This window comes from Sturnira hondurensis, unplaced genomic scaffold (assembly GCF_014824575.4).
Source record: "Sturnira hondurensis isolate 20B ecotype Veracruz unplaced genomic scaffold, ASM1482457v3 Scaffold0006413, whole genome shotgun sequence".
NCBI lineage: Eukaryota > Metazoa > Chordata > Mammalia > Chiroptera > Phyllostomidae > Sturnira > Sturnira hondurensis.
The window spans coordinates 57,565,446-57,580,383 of record NW_028079044.1 but is presented as its reverse complement, the minus strand read 5'-3'; the positions used below and the strand labels follow the sequence as shown (position 1 = coordinate 57,580,383).

The 14,938-nt window shown below is 49.3% G+C and overlaps 1 protein-coding gene across 1 annotated transcript in view; it reads right to left on the bottom strand.

The window, feature by feature from the left end:
- CPSF3 (cleavage and polyadenylation specific factor 3) overlaps positions 1 to 14,915 on the bottom strand; it is a 32,516-nt gene extending 17,601 nt beyond the window's left edge. The window contains exons 1-9 of the mRNA XM_037048689.1: positions 14,717 to 14,915; positions 10,364 to 10,427; positions 9,316 to 9,413; positions 8,169 to 8,297; positions 6,900 to 7,077; positions 5,409 to 5,498; positions 4,143 to 4,293; positions 1,709 to 1,884; positions 575 to 733 (exon numbers count right to left, since the gene is read on the bottom strand). Of these exons, the coding sequence (XP_036904584.1) occupies positions 575 to 733; positions 1,709 to 1,884; positions 4,143 to 4,293; positions 5,409 to 5,498; positions 6,900 to 7,077; positions 8,169 to 8,297; positions 9,316 to 9,413; positions 10,364 to 10,427; positions 14,717 to 14,766 (1,095 nt within the window). The 5' untranslated portion in view covers positions 14,767 to 14,915. The remainder of the gene's footprint in view (positions 1 to 574; positions 734 to 1,708; positions 1,885 to 4,142; positions 4,294 to 5,408; positions 5,499 to 6,899; positions 7,078 to 8,168; positions 8,298 to 9,315; positions 9,414 to 10,363; positions 10,428 to 14,716) is intronic.
- Positions 14,916 to 14,938: the final 23 nt, after the last annotated feature.

The following is a 14,938-nucleotide window of genomic DNA, read 5'->3' as shown; positions in this document are numbered from 1 at the left end:
GAATTTCTGTGCCCGCAGTGTAACTTAGGACTGGAAGGCAGACTCCCATTCCCCACCGTTCCCCGGCTCTAGGAAGAGACCTTCCAACGAAGAGGACTTACATAAAAGACAGATGTACCTCTGTTATGAAAATCTACTTTAAATGCATTGCTAACATTGTCCACATGACTTAGAGAGTAAGGAAAAGTAGTAAAAATGATGAAAACAGGGAATCATAATGTATTTAAAAGTAGAACGGAAGTTATCGCTAAGAGGAGATAAGAGAATGCGATCCTGGAAGTCCAGAGACCGCCTCTGAATTCCTGCGCCTCAACGCCTGCAGCCCTGAGAGTGAAAGCCCATCGTTCTGCATCGGCAGGAAGGTGGGCAATCGCCCAAACACACTGATGGCTCTTCAGGAGAGTCCTGGTAAGTGAGCCGGTCTCCACAGGATGCGGGCTCCTTTCTGTGATTTTCACTGCAACCGGGCAGATGCTGCTGGTGGGATAGTGTGCCCACCCACTGCCTGGGGGCAGGTCAAACCACTCAGCCTGGGTGGTTCTCTGCCTCATGCCAGTGGGAGGCTGGGACTGACCTTGGCAAGCGTGCCCTCCACACAGTACCCCGCGATGATGACGCCGTTCCTCTTGTCGGTGCACCAGCTCTCAAAGAGCTCCCTGGACAAGCCGCTCTGCATCATGCCCGGGGAGGCCATCACCACGCTGGGGCCGATGTCGTCGAAGTGGTCCATGCTCTGGGGGGGGGTGGGGGGGTGGGGAGGGAGAGCGCATTACACCCCAGGCTTTGACGAAGCCTTCCTCGTTTGCGCAGAGTAACCGAGAGCAAGGTAAAGAGTCGGTCCCACGGCTGAAAGGGGCTGGACGAGACCGGGGGAGATGGGGCCCGATTCAGAGTCTCCAAACGGCGTGGACTGGGAATGAAAGGGAACAAAGTCATGAAAAGCGAGCGGTGTGTGCTCTCCACGACCTTAGGCCTGGGTACAGGTGGCTCTCCGGCCGCTGGGCCGTGTCAGCGCCTGTGGCAGCGGGAAGGCGGGAGGGAAAGAAGAGCCAAACGGCCTCACCCAGACAGGCCCGAGACGGCTTTCCACACTTCGTGAGTTTCTGAGCTGTGGCCTAGGAACCTAACCAAAAACTTACACTGTTTCTGGGGAAAGCTTGGCGCTAATTCCCCAGCAACTAACTTAAAATACAATGCTTTATGAACAGAGCCTATTTGTAATTGGAAGGCCACTCATAACATCTGGGGTATTCTTTTATTATGATCAGATTAGTTTGTGTGAAGCAATACATGCATTTTAATTAAAAATCAGATTTTACTGAATGCTCTAGGAAAGTAAACATGAACATTTTCACATATGAATTTATACTGCTAATCATCAAAATATGATTAGGTCTGAGTAAGAATGAACAATTTAATATGTAACACAAGATATTATATTTTTCTTATCAGGACTTTCTATTTCTGACAGAAAGGTCCAAGTTGCTCAGCAACAGTAAATACTGGAATGTGCACACTTGGGACATGCAGTGGACTCTACTTAAAAGGAAGCCAGCAGCTACATTTCTGACTTTTGAGTGACACCTGCTCGAGCCAAGGGGAGGCTCTGGTGACAAGGAGCAGCTGGAGCACAAGACAGGCAGGACTCCCACACGGACGTCTCCATGCTGCGACCCCCCAGCCCCATCGTCGTCCCAGCAGCACTCACCTTGAGGTTGCTGATGTGTTTGAACACGAAGGGGTTATTGATGTTGATCTGTTTGCGGATTTTGTCGTTCATGGCATTTACGTACGTCTGGTACACGGCCATGCACTTCTTGGCCAAAGATGACGCATAGTATATGGGGATGTCGTGCAGCTCCGGGTGGTTCTGCCAGTACTCATCTGCAGAGGGGCCGTAAGAGGCAAGTACCAGTTTGTCATGTAGTTGAACAGTTCAGGTAGCAAGTGACACACGTGATTTGGTTTTGAAATTCAGAGGTGTATTTTAATTAAAATATAAGAAAAATTAGCCTGGTCTTACTAGCTTAAACTTGTGAGCTGAAACGGGTTTCTAAGGACTGAAGCAGGGCCTGGGATGTGGAAGCATCTAAGAATGACTCGGGGGAACCAGACTTGCTGTGAGCAGACTTTGCCAATTACAAAATGGGACTGCCCAGTGAGGCACACCAATCTTACATACTTAACACACACATTGCTCTGTGACTGTATTTTCTAAAAAAATTCTAAACAGTTTCTGATAATGAAAACAGTGGGAAATGCACCTTCAAAGGGGGATTTTTGTTCAGGGAAACCCATATTAAACCCCCAAATACTGTGTATGGACAGAAGGTATCAAGTCCTCCACTAGGTGCGCCTGCATTCAGGAAACGTGTTAAATGCCTAGTACGCAACTCACACTTAATAATTCTCAACACAACATCATGAAGATTTATCTGCATATTACAGATCAGGACAAATAAAGCATTTTTGTGTAAGAGTTATATCAATTATATTAACTTTCTACATACTCAGGCTAAAATGTCATTCACTTTTATCTGAAATTAAAACCTAACTGGGCGTCCCGCATTTCTCCCCTAACCCGGACCCTGTCCACTGGCCAGTGTGGCTCCGCGTCCCACACGTCTTCCGCTCTTCAGCTCACAGCGCAGGGAGACTCCCCACTTCCAGACTTTGTACAGACAGGTGTGCGCTGCAGCTAGAAAGAAGGACCAAGTCAGGACTGAAAGAAAACCGCACTGGACTAGGGTTTAGAAAATTGAGCTTCTGCGGAGTCCCGACTCTCTCCCAGACTTGCTTTGGATCTGAGGTCGTTCCGTCTTCCTTTCCCTCCCATTCCAGAGTAACACAGACGCTGCGTTCCGGCCCACAGAGAGGAGAGCTGAGAGCAAGCACTCAGGACGCGAGTGCTTCCAGTTCTGCACGTGGAGCCACAGACATTCAAGGCCTCATCATTCATTCTTCAAGAAGAGTGTGTCCCCTCAGGAATCAAGAATGTTTGAGTATGAAGGCGTCATGAAATACGAGTACACGGGTCTGTCCAGAAGGTATACAGCCATGTAGTATGGAAAATAGAGACATTTACTGAAGATACAAGATACAGGAAACACTGTACATAGGACAAAGATGCCTCAGTCCCCTTCAAACCAGGCACCCTGGGACCTCACACAGTTCGCCCCATCGCCGTCAGCTGCCCTGTCATAATGTCTTGAATCTAATTGATGGTCTGAAATCTCTTCCCTTTCTCAAAGGTGCTTTTAGTTTTGGGAAAAGCCAGAAGTTGCAGGGTCCCACATCTTGGCTGTGGGGGTGCTGAGTCACCTGGGTGATTGATGTTTTCCCAAAAAAATGATGCATGAGATGTGACTCATGAGTGGGCACACTGTCGTGATGAAGCTGCCAATCACCAGCTGCCCATAGCTGCAGCTTCTGAGTCATCCAAACAGTTGCCGCAGAGGAATGTTCAATCTTAACACAAAATGTGATGCAGATTCATTGCTCTACTCGCTTAGTCATTTTGAATGTGACGGCCACACAGTACACATGTGCACTCAACAGCATTACCACCCCCACTGACTAGCACAGTGAAGTGGTCACTGTTCACCCATGCACATTCCAGTCCACTCTCCTTGGCTGCCAGGTTACATCGATGTTGCACAAACTTTTCTTGTTTTTTTATTTTATTTTATTTTATTTTATTTTATTTTATTTTATTTATTTATCTTTAGAGGGGAAGGGAAGGAGAGAAGGAGAGAAACATCAATGTATGGTTGCCTCTCGTGAGTCCCCTGCTGGGAAATGGCCTGCAACCCAGGCATGTGCCCTGACTGGGAATAGAACCGCGATCGTGTGGTTCGCAGGCCTGTGCTCAATCCACTGAGCTACACCAGCCAGGGCATCTTGTTATATTAACAATGGCTGGACTTCTGGACAGACGTCACATAGCTGAGACTTGTGATGCTGATGGCAACTAGGAAGGTGCGCCATTCATGTTCCCGGGGGGTGGTGCATGGTAGTCACGCTCCCTCTGGGCTCTTAACTGGCACCAAACGCAGAAACCGAGGCCCCAGAGGTGGGAGGCCCTACCCCAGGACAGGCACTCCAGGGTGCGGAGACCCCGAATAAAAAAGGGAAAGGCCTACCGAGAATCAAGAGCAGCTCCTGAGCCCGTCCAAGGGCGAAGACGGGGATGAGGCCTCTGCCCCCTCTGTTGACGATGTCGTGAACCGTGTTGCAGAATCTCGCTTCCCGCTCTTCACGCTTCTCATGGATATGGGTCCCGTAGGTAGACTCCTAAACGACACGTCAGAAGTGTGAGGCCAAGACAGACAATGCCAAAGAACACGGAAGTTAAAGGTCAGTGAGATGCAGAAGCAAAGAGATTCATTTCTCCATTAGCATGCCATTTATGTGAACGTGTATTGTTTTAATACCAATCAGAAAGAGCAAACACAAAGGAAGACCTGGCTAGGTGGTAAGAAGCTCTGTGACGTGTGGTCAGCTGACCACCAGCATCGGCATCCCCGGGAGCTTATTAGATGCGCAAATCTCAGGTCCCAGCCCACACAGACTGAATCTGGATCTGTATTTTAACAATATCACCAGATAATACATAAGCACATTAATGTTTGAGAAGTACCACTCTGTGATACCAGATAAAATAATTTTTTTCCACAAGGTTAAAGAAAACTTCCCTTAAATTGATGTCAGCGTATACGCTGGGTGTGCTATGAGCTGAGCCACACGGCATTCGCCCACGTGCTGCCCACGTGCTGCCCACGGACGGCGGAAGGCACTGTGCCAAAGGCTTGGGCAGGGGGGATGCTGTAGGCGGTGAGGGAAGCACAGACAGCTCTTCCACCGGAACTAAGGATGCCTGGTATTCTGGTACATATCATGGGCCCAAAGACCTACTCCCTGTTCCTGACCTCACTGGGACACATTTATTAATCTGCTCTCCACTTCCCCCCACCCCGCCAAAGCTTCTGTACAGTTAATTTTTTTTGTTCTCCTGGGACTTGCGACTCAGGAGGCACACAGGACATATACATACAAACTAGCAGGTGCTACGGGCCACAAGGTGGTCTCCATGGCGAAGGCCTGGGACCATGCCATTTCTGCACAACCTTTAAGATGATCTATGAATTTGGGGCAATTCACCCAGACAAAAATATTTAGGATAGCCTAGAGTCTGACTTCAGAACAGAGCTGATACATCTAACAGCAAGAAAGTGGGGCTGCACTACAAAGATGAGTACATTTATTCAAAAGAAAGATACATTTATATCCAATAACGTATTACAAAAGTGAGATGAGAATATTTTTTCCCACTAAAAAGTCTCCGCTTACATTACTCTATAATATAACTCTGTAATTACTCTAATTACATGCAGTGCACTAACACTTACTATGATAAGAATATCAGGTTTTATGTTCGGGATTTCAGCCGCCATTAAGTGTCTATCTTCTTGTCTTGAGAAATCACCTGTATACAAAAGCTGTGAAAAAGATATGGAAAGTTAGGATTTTGGAAGGCTTCATTTTATTAGGAAATATATTTAGATCACAAATCTGAAAGTAAAAATAAGTAGAAGAAATAGCTGAGAACCGATGACATCTGGACGTTTGTGTCTGACCTAGTTTGCTCAGACAGCACCCGTGTCCAACCAGCCAGTCTAACGACCGGGACCACTGCCCGCCAGAACCACCCGCTAAGGGAGCCTGCATATCAGTGAACTGGAGACGTGCTCTGAACAGCTCAGAGAAAAAGGGCCTGATGAGGCAAAAACTATTGAGGTATATGGGAAAACCATCTAGAATGCAAGATAAACATCCCGGAGCCCCAGCTGCTGTGGCTCAGTGGATTGAGGGTCGGCCTGCAAACCAAACTGTCGCCAGTTCAATTCCCAGTCAGGGCACACACCTGGGTTGCAGGCCAGGTCCCCAGTAGGGGTTGTGTGAGAGGCAACCACACAGTGATGTTTCTTTCCCTTTCCCTCTCCTTTTCTTCTCCTCTCTCTAAAAATAAATAAATAAAAACTGTATTTGAACAACAAGCTAAACATGAATAAACAAAATCTTTAAAAAAATCTTAGAGGGTGTCTATCAAATTTCTAATGAGAATTCAGACCTACATTTGTGCTATTTTCTGCGCCTTTGGATAAACAGCAAGAAGCAATGATTTTGTAATATATAGGACAACTCAATGTGTACAAATTTTAAAAGCTGTGTGAGCAGCTGCAAAAATTTAGGATGCTATTACATTAGGACATTGCTTCTCAACTCTACCTGCACATAAAGATCACCCAGCAAACTTAGAAACGAAAGGCCAAGGCCACAGCCTCAGACTCTGGTTCTGAGCCCTGTTCCGAGTCCCCAGGTGACCCTCCTGTGCAGCCAGAGGGAAGAAGCGCTGCTCCAGCCAGCCCGGCAGCCCCCACGTTGTCATGAGTTTACTGGGACCGCCACCAGCCTTCCCACCAAGGGGAGCTCATATGTCCTTTCTGAGAACCACTTCACTCACGCAGGGCTTCTGTTGGTCCCTGGAACATCAGGAGGACACGAATGGTGAATGTTGTCTCAGCATAAAGCTGATTCGGCCACACAGCAGGTTCCTCCCCCTCAGCCTTTGGAGGGACCCTGAGGAGCTGCTGCCCCTCAGGTGGCATGAGGGACTGTGACCCCCCTCACCCCGGGGCTCACTTTACTGTCTCCACCCACCCCCTGCAGAAACGGCCGGCCTGGGGGCATGAACTGTGATACTTAAACGGACAAAGTGGGGACGTGATTTGCTCCTGGGTTTCGGTGTTGTGACATCACATCTCCAGGATACCCTGTAGCACCACGTGGTGGCCCACAGCTCTGCACCAACTCCTGGCAGAAAGAAGCCTGGACAGTACCTTCACGCCCGCAATCTCGATCATGAACATGGCTGCTCCAAGCACGTGGCCCGCGTGGTAGCACCAAAACTTGATCCCGGCGACTTCCTTAACTTCATGAAAATTGATGGTTTCGATCTTGTCCATGCTCTCCTCCAAATCTGTCTCCGTGTACAGCATGTCGTCCGCTGATATGTTACTAAATGTTTAAAGGTGCCAACAAAAAGGATTACGGGCAACATTTTTTAAAGGTTTGGAACTCAAAGAAACTGTGGATGATAGACACAACTACAAAATAATTTCTTCAAATTATATTGTATGGCCCTGGCGGGTGTGGCTCAGTTGGTTAGGCGTCATCTGCAAACAAAAAGGCTGCTGGTTCAATTCGGGGTCAGGGCACATGCCTGGGTTGCAGGTTCGGTCCCCTGTTGGGGTGTGTATGGAAGACAACCAAGATGTTTCTCTCTCACATCGATATTTCTCTCCCTCTTTCCCCTTCCCTCCCCCATGTCTCAAGATTTCTCTACAAAGCAGAGCATGCGTTTTCTTCTGAAATCAGGCCAACATACTTCCAGAAACGCATGAGAGTGGTGGTCAAGGGGCCAGCCTGCTCGGCCTCCATCCCAGCTTCGTCTCCCCCGTGACCATCGGGGGTGAGTTTCCTCACCTCTCTCTGTACAGTGGGACTCCTAACAGAACCTACACCACGAAGCTCACACGTGGAAAGAACTGCAGATGGTGTGGGCTAGTGGTGAGCGTCACTGAAGCGTTAGCCGGCATATTTACTGCAAAGGGTATACTTCCATTCTTCTGTGTTCACACATGAAAATAACAAATGGTACCCTAGCATCCCCGGAATATGCCCACTGAACAATAAACATTTGAAGACTGATAATCTGTGCTATGGGTATCACAAGCTTTCTGATAAAGGAGTAGGTTTTCCCCTTGCAGGGGGAAAAAACTTCCCCAGGGAGCTTTCAAGTAATCCAAAATAAGACTTCAGTATATGTGTGTATTACTGTATAATGTATTTTGTGTTAATTAACATTCATATAATATTGTTATACCTTGTAACTCAGCTAAATTACAAAGATTTTTAAAAACGTTAAAAATGCATAAAGATTTTAAGGTCAAGAAGGTGCTGGGCACACAATGTGTATTTTAAAGGTTTTATTGAATGACTAAGTTCATGACATCTGTGTGAATGAAAAAGAGGGTCTCATTTCACAGAGCAAAACGGTCCATGACTCGAACCACATGAATGACACAGAATCCACCAAGGTAACTCACCTGACCTTGACGTAATCAGAAAGAAGCCACCTGTAAATGGCTTTTGTGGCGTGGGTCATAAACGTTCTTCCTTTGAAACTTGTTTTCTGCAGAAACCAGGGCAGGGCTCCGCAGTGGTCCAGATGGAAACTGAGCACAACAGAACAAGCGGACTGTCAGTGCTTAAGCCGTCACCCGTCACATAAACGCAACCACAGTGCCGCTGATGGCACGGAGGAGCTCTCTGCAGCCCTGGCTGGGCGGTCCCATTCCCCTGTCACCAAAACTCAGAGGCTCAGTCCCAGGTCCAGGCGTGTACAGGAGACACTGATGGACGTCTCTCTCTCTCCCCCTTCTTCTCTCTCTAAACTCAGTAAACACGTCCTTGGGGAGGATTTAAACAAACGTTCTATGTAACAATTACACACTGAGACTTCAAACTCCAAGGGTACGTATAATCAGAGGGAAGAAAATATGCAGCCAGTCCCAGTGTGAGAAAAGGATATTCAAAGCATTTTTAAACATCAAAATATTTTATCAGTGATATTTAGAGAGGGAAGAAGAATACACCCAAACCCACTGTGGCAGCTGAATTATAACAAGCACATTAGTGGTACCTAAAGGGAAACACCACCGCTTCCAACTGAAGTTCCTACGGACAGCGAGCCCCAGGAGGTGCTCCGGGAAAGGGCCGTCGGGGTCTCCTGTTTCACAGTGACCCCTAGCACCTGCCCTCCCCTCTGCCTCCCCCACAGGCAGGACGACTGCTTCTTCACAGTGACTTTCTCTAACCTGTGACGACAACACGCAGGGCTGTCTTAGACTCGAAGTCTGCCGTATGCTTCCTGGTAGGGAATATTCTTTTAATACCAGAATCTTAGTATCTGGTAAAGAATGGTTCTTCTAGTAAAAGTCCATGAAAAGGTGTTGTTAGTGAAGAAAAAAACTCTGCCAGTGCGGCTCAGTGGGTTGAGTGTGGGCCTGCAAACCAAAGGGTTGCAGGTTCCATTCCTAGTCAGGGCACATGCCTGGTTGAGGGCCAGGTCCCCAGTAGGGGGCGCTCAAAAGGCAACCACACATTGATGTTTCTTTCCCTCTTTCTCCCTCCCTTCCCCTCTCTCTAAAAACAAATAAGTAAAATCTTAAAAAAAATAAAACAAAAACTTACTGACTAATTAAGAGGAGATCAATCTCAGCTGGGTCAATTAAATCAATATAAGGAAGAGCGTCCATTCCTTCCAGGCCAGGGTGGATCCCACAGTCCAGCTAGGGAGACAGACGAAGAGATCACAACCTTCCGCATTTTATTAAAATCCATCGATAACCCTGGCTGATGTAGCTCAGTGGATTGAGTGCGGGCCTGTGAACCAGAGGATTGCGGTTCGATTCCCAGTCAGGGCACATGCCTGGGTTGCAAGCCAGTTCCCTGCAGGCCAACTCCCAGCAGGGGACACACCAAAGGCAACCATACATTGATGTTTCTCTCCCTCTCTACTTTCCCCTCTAAAGATAAATAAAAGCAATGGCTAGAACAGAAAAGCTTCCGGGTCATGGCACCTGAAGTATTTTAAGGTACTGGGGACAACTTCTTAAGTGTTGGTCATTACTGAGTTATAAATTCCCATCAGGGCCGCTTCTAACAAATTGTATTAATTTCTACAAAATTAACACAATAAATGAATGTCAGGGTGACTGTGGGTGACACGGCCTGTTTTCTGGCTCCACGGTAGAGAAGTGGAGGCAGAGGGACATGAGCCACTGACCAGCCTTCCAAAGGAGACCACGGAGACCCTCTCTTCTGACCCCCGTCTGGCGAGGAGGGGGGTGAGAGGGCAGCCGCCCTGCCCGAGGCTGACATCAGTGCGGAAGCTGCCACACTGGGCTCTGCGGCCCGTGCTGCCAATGGGCCCTGGGGCTGCCCGTGGGCTCGGGGCTGTGGGCAGGGCTAGACACTGCAGGGGTGGAGGGGGAGTGTGAAGGAGATCTGGCCGACAATTTTCTGGGTCAGAATGTACTTCCTCAGCTGACTTCAGGTTTTGTCGAATCACCAAGTACAAGTGTGCACTACTTTTTCACATTAACGGTATATGGCTCGGACCACGTACACCGACCAGGGCATTTTTCTGGGAGCTACACCGGTAACTGCTGAGGCAGAACAGCCCCGCACCCACTGCAGACAGAGCCACGCTGTTGGCCGCACTACAGACAGCAATTACCATTATCTTTCTTCCTTTGAACTCCAGAATGATACATGATCTTCCGACTTCCTGCCCAGCTCCACTGTAAACATTCAAGGGGAGAAAGAAAAACAATGAAAATGAAGCCCAACAAACTCAAACTTCTTACAGCTCACCCCACGCCCCACCTGCTGGCAGCCCACACTGGGGCAGCGAGTTCTACACAGTCACCACGGCCGGGAAGGACCGTGTGAGTGTGGGGCGGGGAGCAGCAGCCTTTGGGGGCGCAGGGTGCTGCCACTGTTCAAACTGTCCAGGCAGATGGCCCTGACCTGAGGCCCATAGGCCTTCAGCCCGAGTGCGAGGGGTCAACTGTGGTGTGCTGAAAATGTACGTGGGCCATGATGCGGACTACTTGATACTACTTTTAGAATCAGCACTTAAGTATAAACTTGCAAGCACTTCAAAATTTTTACTTTTAAGAGCATAATATGCATTTCCCAGACAGGTTAAACCGAGTAACTTCTTATCCCCGTGTCCCTCAGTCTCTCTCCTTCCATCCTGTTATTTCAGTGTATGTGATGCCAAGCACTTAATTTCCTTTCTTCTTAAATTAACAGCCTTAATTTCCAGTTATCTTAAGACACACTTTGAGCTAAACCGCACCAGCTCTCAATCCCTCACCCTCTCGGACGCTGTTCCCACCACGCTGGGTCATGATTTACACACTCCTTCAACACTAACCGAGCAGCTCTGTTTGCCAAGCGCTGTGTGGCGTGCCCAGCATGTGCAAAGGCCTAACCCCAGGACCCTGACCCCCAGGACCTCACAGTACGGCCACGAGATGGATCCACCCCACACCTCAGTGCAGGACGTGGATAGAGTGAAACTGCATCGAAGCTACCAGGAATCTCTGGCCTTTGACTCGGGCGCTCTGGGCAGCCCGTAAGTGTCCCCAGCACAGCCTTGCCTTACGGGTTCCAGAGCAACTGCTCACACTTTCCCTCCTCAACTCCCCACACCCGCCCTTCACTCCAGGCCTGGGTTTTCTCTGCACCAAAAGTTCCTGTCCACTTCCTCAGCTTCACTCACCACCCACCCTGTCTTTGTCTCCTTCCATTTCTGCCGAAAAGCAGAACAGGCCTCCCTCCCCTCTAAGGCACAGGTGGCAAACACAAGGCCCTCGGGCCAAATCTGGAAGCTCTCGCTTAACTGTTAAGAAGTAGGTGTATGTGTACAGTCCAAAAATGACATCTGGCCCTTTGAAGGCAACTGCGAGGCTGACATGGCCCCGGTGAAGATGAGTTTGACACCCGCTCGATAAAGCTAATCTTTGCCCCCTGGTTCTCCACTCGATACCCCTTCGAAGGGAGGGAACACGGCCTCACTTCTCTCACCGTCCACTTTACCATCAGCATTCTAACACACTATAGCCGTTCTTACCCTGAAATTAAAATCCCTGAATTCTAAGCATTAGCTCCTCCTTTATTTCCCCAGCCCACTTCCTAAGAGCTGCACATACCCTGCCTCCATTTCCTCACCTTCACTCAATCCAGTCACCTGGCTTTTAGCAGACGCTCTCCTGAAACTGTCCTTGCGAAGCGCCTCTTTGCTGCTAAGTGCACACAGCCACCTTCAGTCCTTGTCTCACTTGTCCTCCTGCAGCCTGTCACCCCTCCTGCTCACCCCGCTTCCAGCACTTTCCCACTTCACGCTCTCTCGGGGTCTGTGGCCCCCCTCCTCAGACCCCTTCACTCTCAGCTGCCGCTGCTCACACGTCAACCGCTGACACTGCAAGGTTCTCCGAGGCCTCCTCAGTCTTCAGGACTGTCACTCCCACATTTCCGACATGCCAATGGTGACGTCCAGGTTTGGTTAGTAGTCCAGACCGCCAAGACTTACCTGGTGCTCAGGGAGTCCCACTGGGACAGCTCACAGGCACCCTGCACACGGAAAGGCCACGCGGGCTCTCGCCACAGTCGCTGGTGCTCCCATGGGTGGCTCCTCAGTGTCACTGGTCTCAGTCCAATTGACACCTTCTGAGAGCCCTTCTCTTGACCACCTCCTCTCCTTTGCTCTTGACACCAAACTACCGTAACTACAAGAAGTCATTTGCTTATTCAAGACTTGTTTCTCCCTATTAAGACCAAAGACGTTGTCTATCCACTGCTGAATAGCTGGAGTGCCTGATATGCAGTAAGTCTTCAGGATATTGAATGAGTAAAAACTCCCAACTTATGAACCTTGGAAACATTACGCTGAGAAAAACCAGTAACAGAAGGTTACATATTAAATAATCCTATTTATGTAAAATGTTAGGAAAAGGCAAATCTGTAGCAACAGAAAGATCTGCAATTGCCCAGGGATGAGAAAGTTGGGGCCAATGGGTACAGGGTTTCTTTTTCGAATGATGAAAATGTTCTGGAATTGGATGGTTGCAGAGCTCTGTGACTATAATGGAAACCACTGAACTGCACACTTTAAATGAGTGAGCCCCGTGTGAATGACATCTCACTCTCGCTGTCAAGCCCCCGCAATGTGCTCCAGACGCACCCCACCTCCTCCTCCTGCGGTGAATGATGCGGCAGTTGGCAGCTGACCCACCCAGGAATCCTAGGCCCCCGAACACTCCGCTCCGCTCCCTTCTCTCCCCTTCCAGTGCATCTGACCAGCTGGCGACACAGAGTCCTACAGACTGCACCTCCTTACTCTCCAAAACCCTTTCCCTCCAACTCACTGCTCAGTTCATTCACTCCAAGGTCTTCTTGCTCATCACTCGGATCACCTGAATTTCACTCCAGATTCCCTTCAGTTAACCCATCTGCTACACCGCTGCTGGGAGCAACCTTCAATCCTTCGAATACATGATTTCCACTAGGTCCCTGCCCTGCTTACAGTCCCGTGTTGCTCCCTATGACTGATGACTGGTGCAAACTTCGTGTTCACAGGGTCCTTCATAGGATGGACCCTGATGGCCTCTCCCACCTCATCTGGTAATCTTTCAGCCACAGCCATGAGGAAATCGGCCCCAAACTGTGACCACTCTCGTTTTCACACGTGCCACTTCCTCTGGCTGGAACATCCTGGCCCCCGGACTTCACCTGTCTTTAATTCCTACTCATTCTGTAAGACTCAGCTCATGCCTAGGTCCCAGGATGCATGAGAAAGCTTTCTCTTCTCTTCAGTCTGCTAGAAATCCCTCTTCCGTGATCTCATGGCCATCAGTGCAATGCCTACCTGTAGTTACAATAGTAAGCATTTGCAGAGAATCTTAACTCTCCCCATGACACCTGCTACGTTATTTCCACGTGAAGAAACAGGCCCAGAGAGGTGACTGACCTAACAAGTGACAGAGCAGGGACTGGCATTCAGGCCTGACTCCGAAGTATGGTCTCCTATTATTGCAAACGTTCTCTCCAGTACTTCTTCATCCTGCACTGCAGTTTCATCCAAAAGGGCGAATTCAGTTAACTTGGCCCCGCCTCTCATTTGCATCCCCAGAGCCCAGCATGGTGCTGGACAGCCGATGGAGCTGACAGGTGTGGACTAAAGAGTGAAGCTTGTATTTATTTCCCCAGTAGCTGCTCAACAAGTCCTTACAGGGTCCTGGTAAATGTGTGAGGTAGATACTTTCAATCTCTTGAGAAATGCATGCACCCATGTTGCGCTGGCTAATGCCTAACAACGAACGCGGTGTGGATTCACACTGCTCGCGTACAGAAGGTCCCTTTGCTCACGCCTCCCTAAGACCATCCAGATCTGCCAACTGCTTCTCGGGCAGAAGGCCGTCTCCTCCCAAAGACCAGCCTTGCCCAGCAAAATCAGGGGCTGAGGGGTTGTCCTCAGCACCTCTGCTTTTCCTCTTCCCCAACTTTCTACCTTTCTTAGGGTCTACGCTCAAAAAACGAAACTCCTAAACAAGCCCTAATTGATTTCCTGTTTCATACTTCGCAAATGTCAAGTCCTGGGGGCAATAAGACACAGATTTAGTTCTTTTCCCACCACATCTCATCCTGCCGGCCTCAGCATCACTACCTCCACCAGATCTCGGGTCAGAGCCTTACCCAGGCCCTCATCTCATCCTGCCGGCCTCGGTGCCACTAGCTCCTGCAGGGTGTGACGCTCTCTAATGAATAAGAGCCCAGCGCCTCCATAGGCCTCCCTTCCCTCAATTCCAACACACTCTTCCCTAGAACTGAAAAAAGAAGCAAAATCATATTCAAACTAGCAGGCCCTTTCCGAACAACAGTTCTCCAAACCCCTTCAGCAACCGCGGCCAAGTGCAGGCCAAGAAGCATACTCGAGTGGGTAGCGACCGAGGCTTCCAGCTCCAGTAAACCCTCCCTGCCTCTCCCAGCCCGTGCTTCAATTCCCTCTCCTCTGGGCCCTTACAGGGGTCGGATCAGCAGCTGGTCACTCTCCTCCGCAGGAATCACAGACATCTCGGAAGTCTGAAGGCGAAGCAGGGATGAGAAACAGGCCGCGGGATTCCTTCTAAATACGAAGCATTACCTCGGGGAACCAACGAGGGAAAAATACCCATTCAAGAACAGCACAACTTCCGGCGCTTCGGCGCCCGCGACGCTAGGCTCCTCCCCTACACTTCCGGTCGGA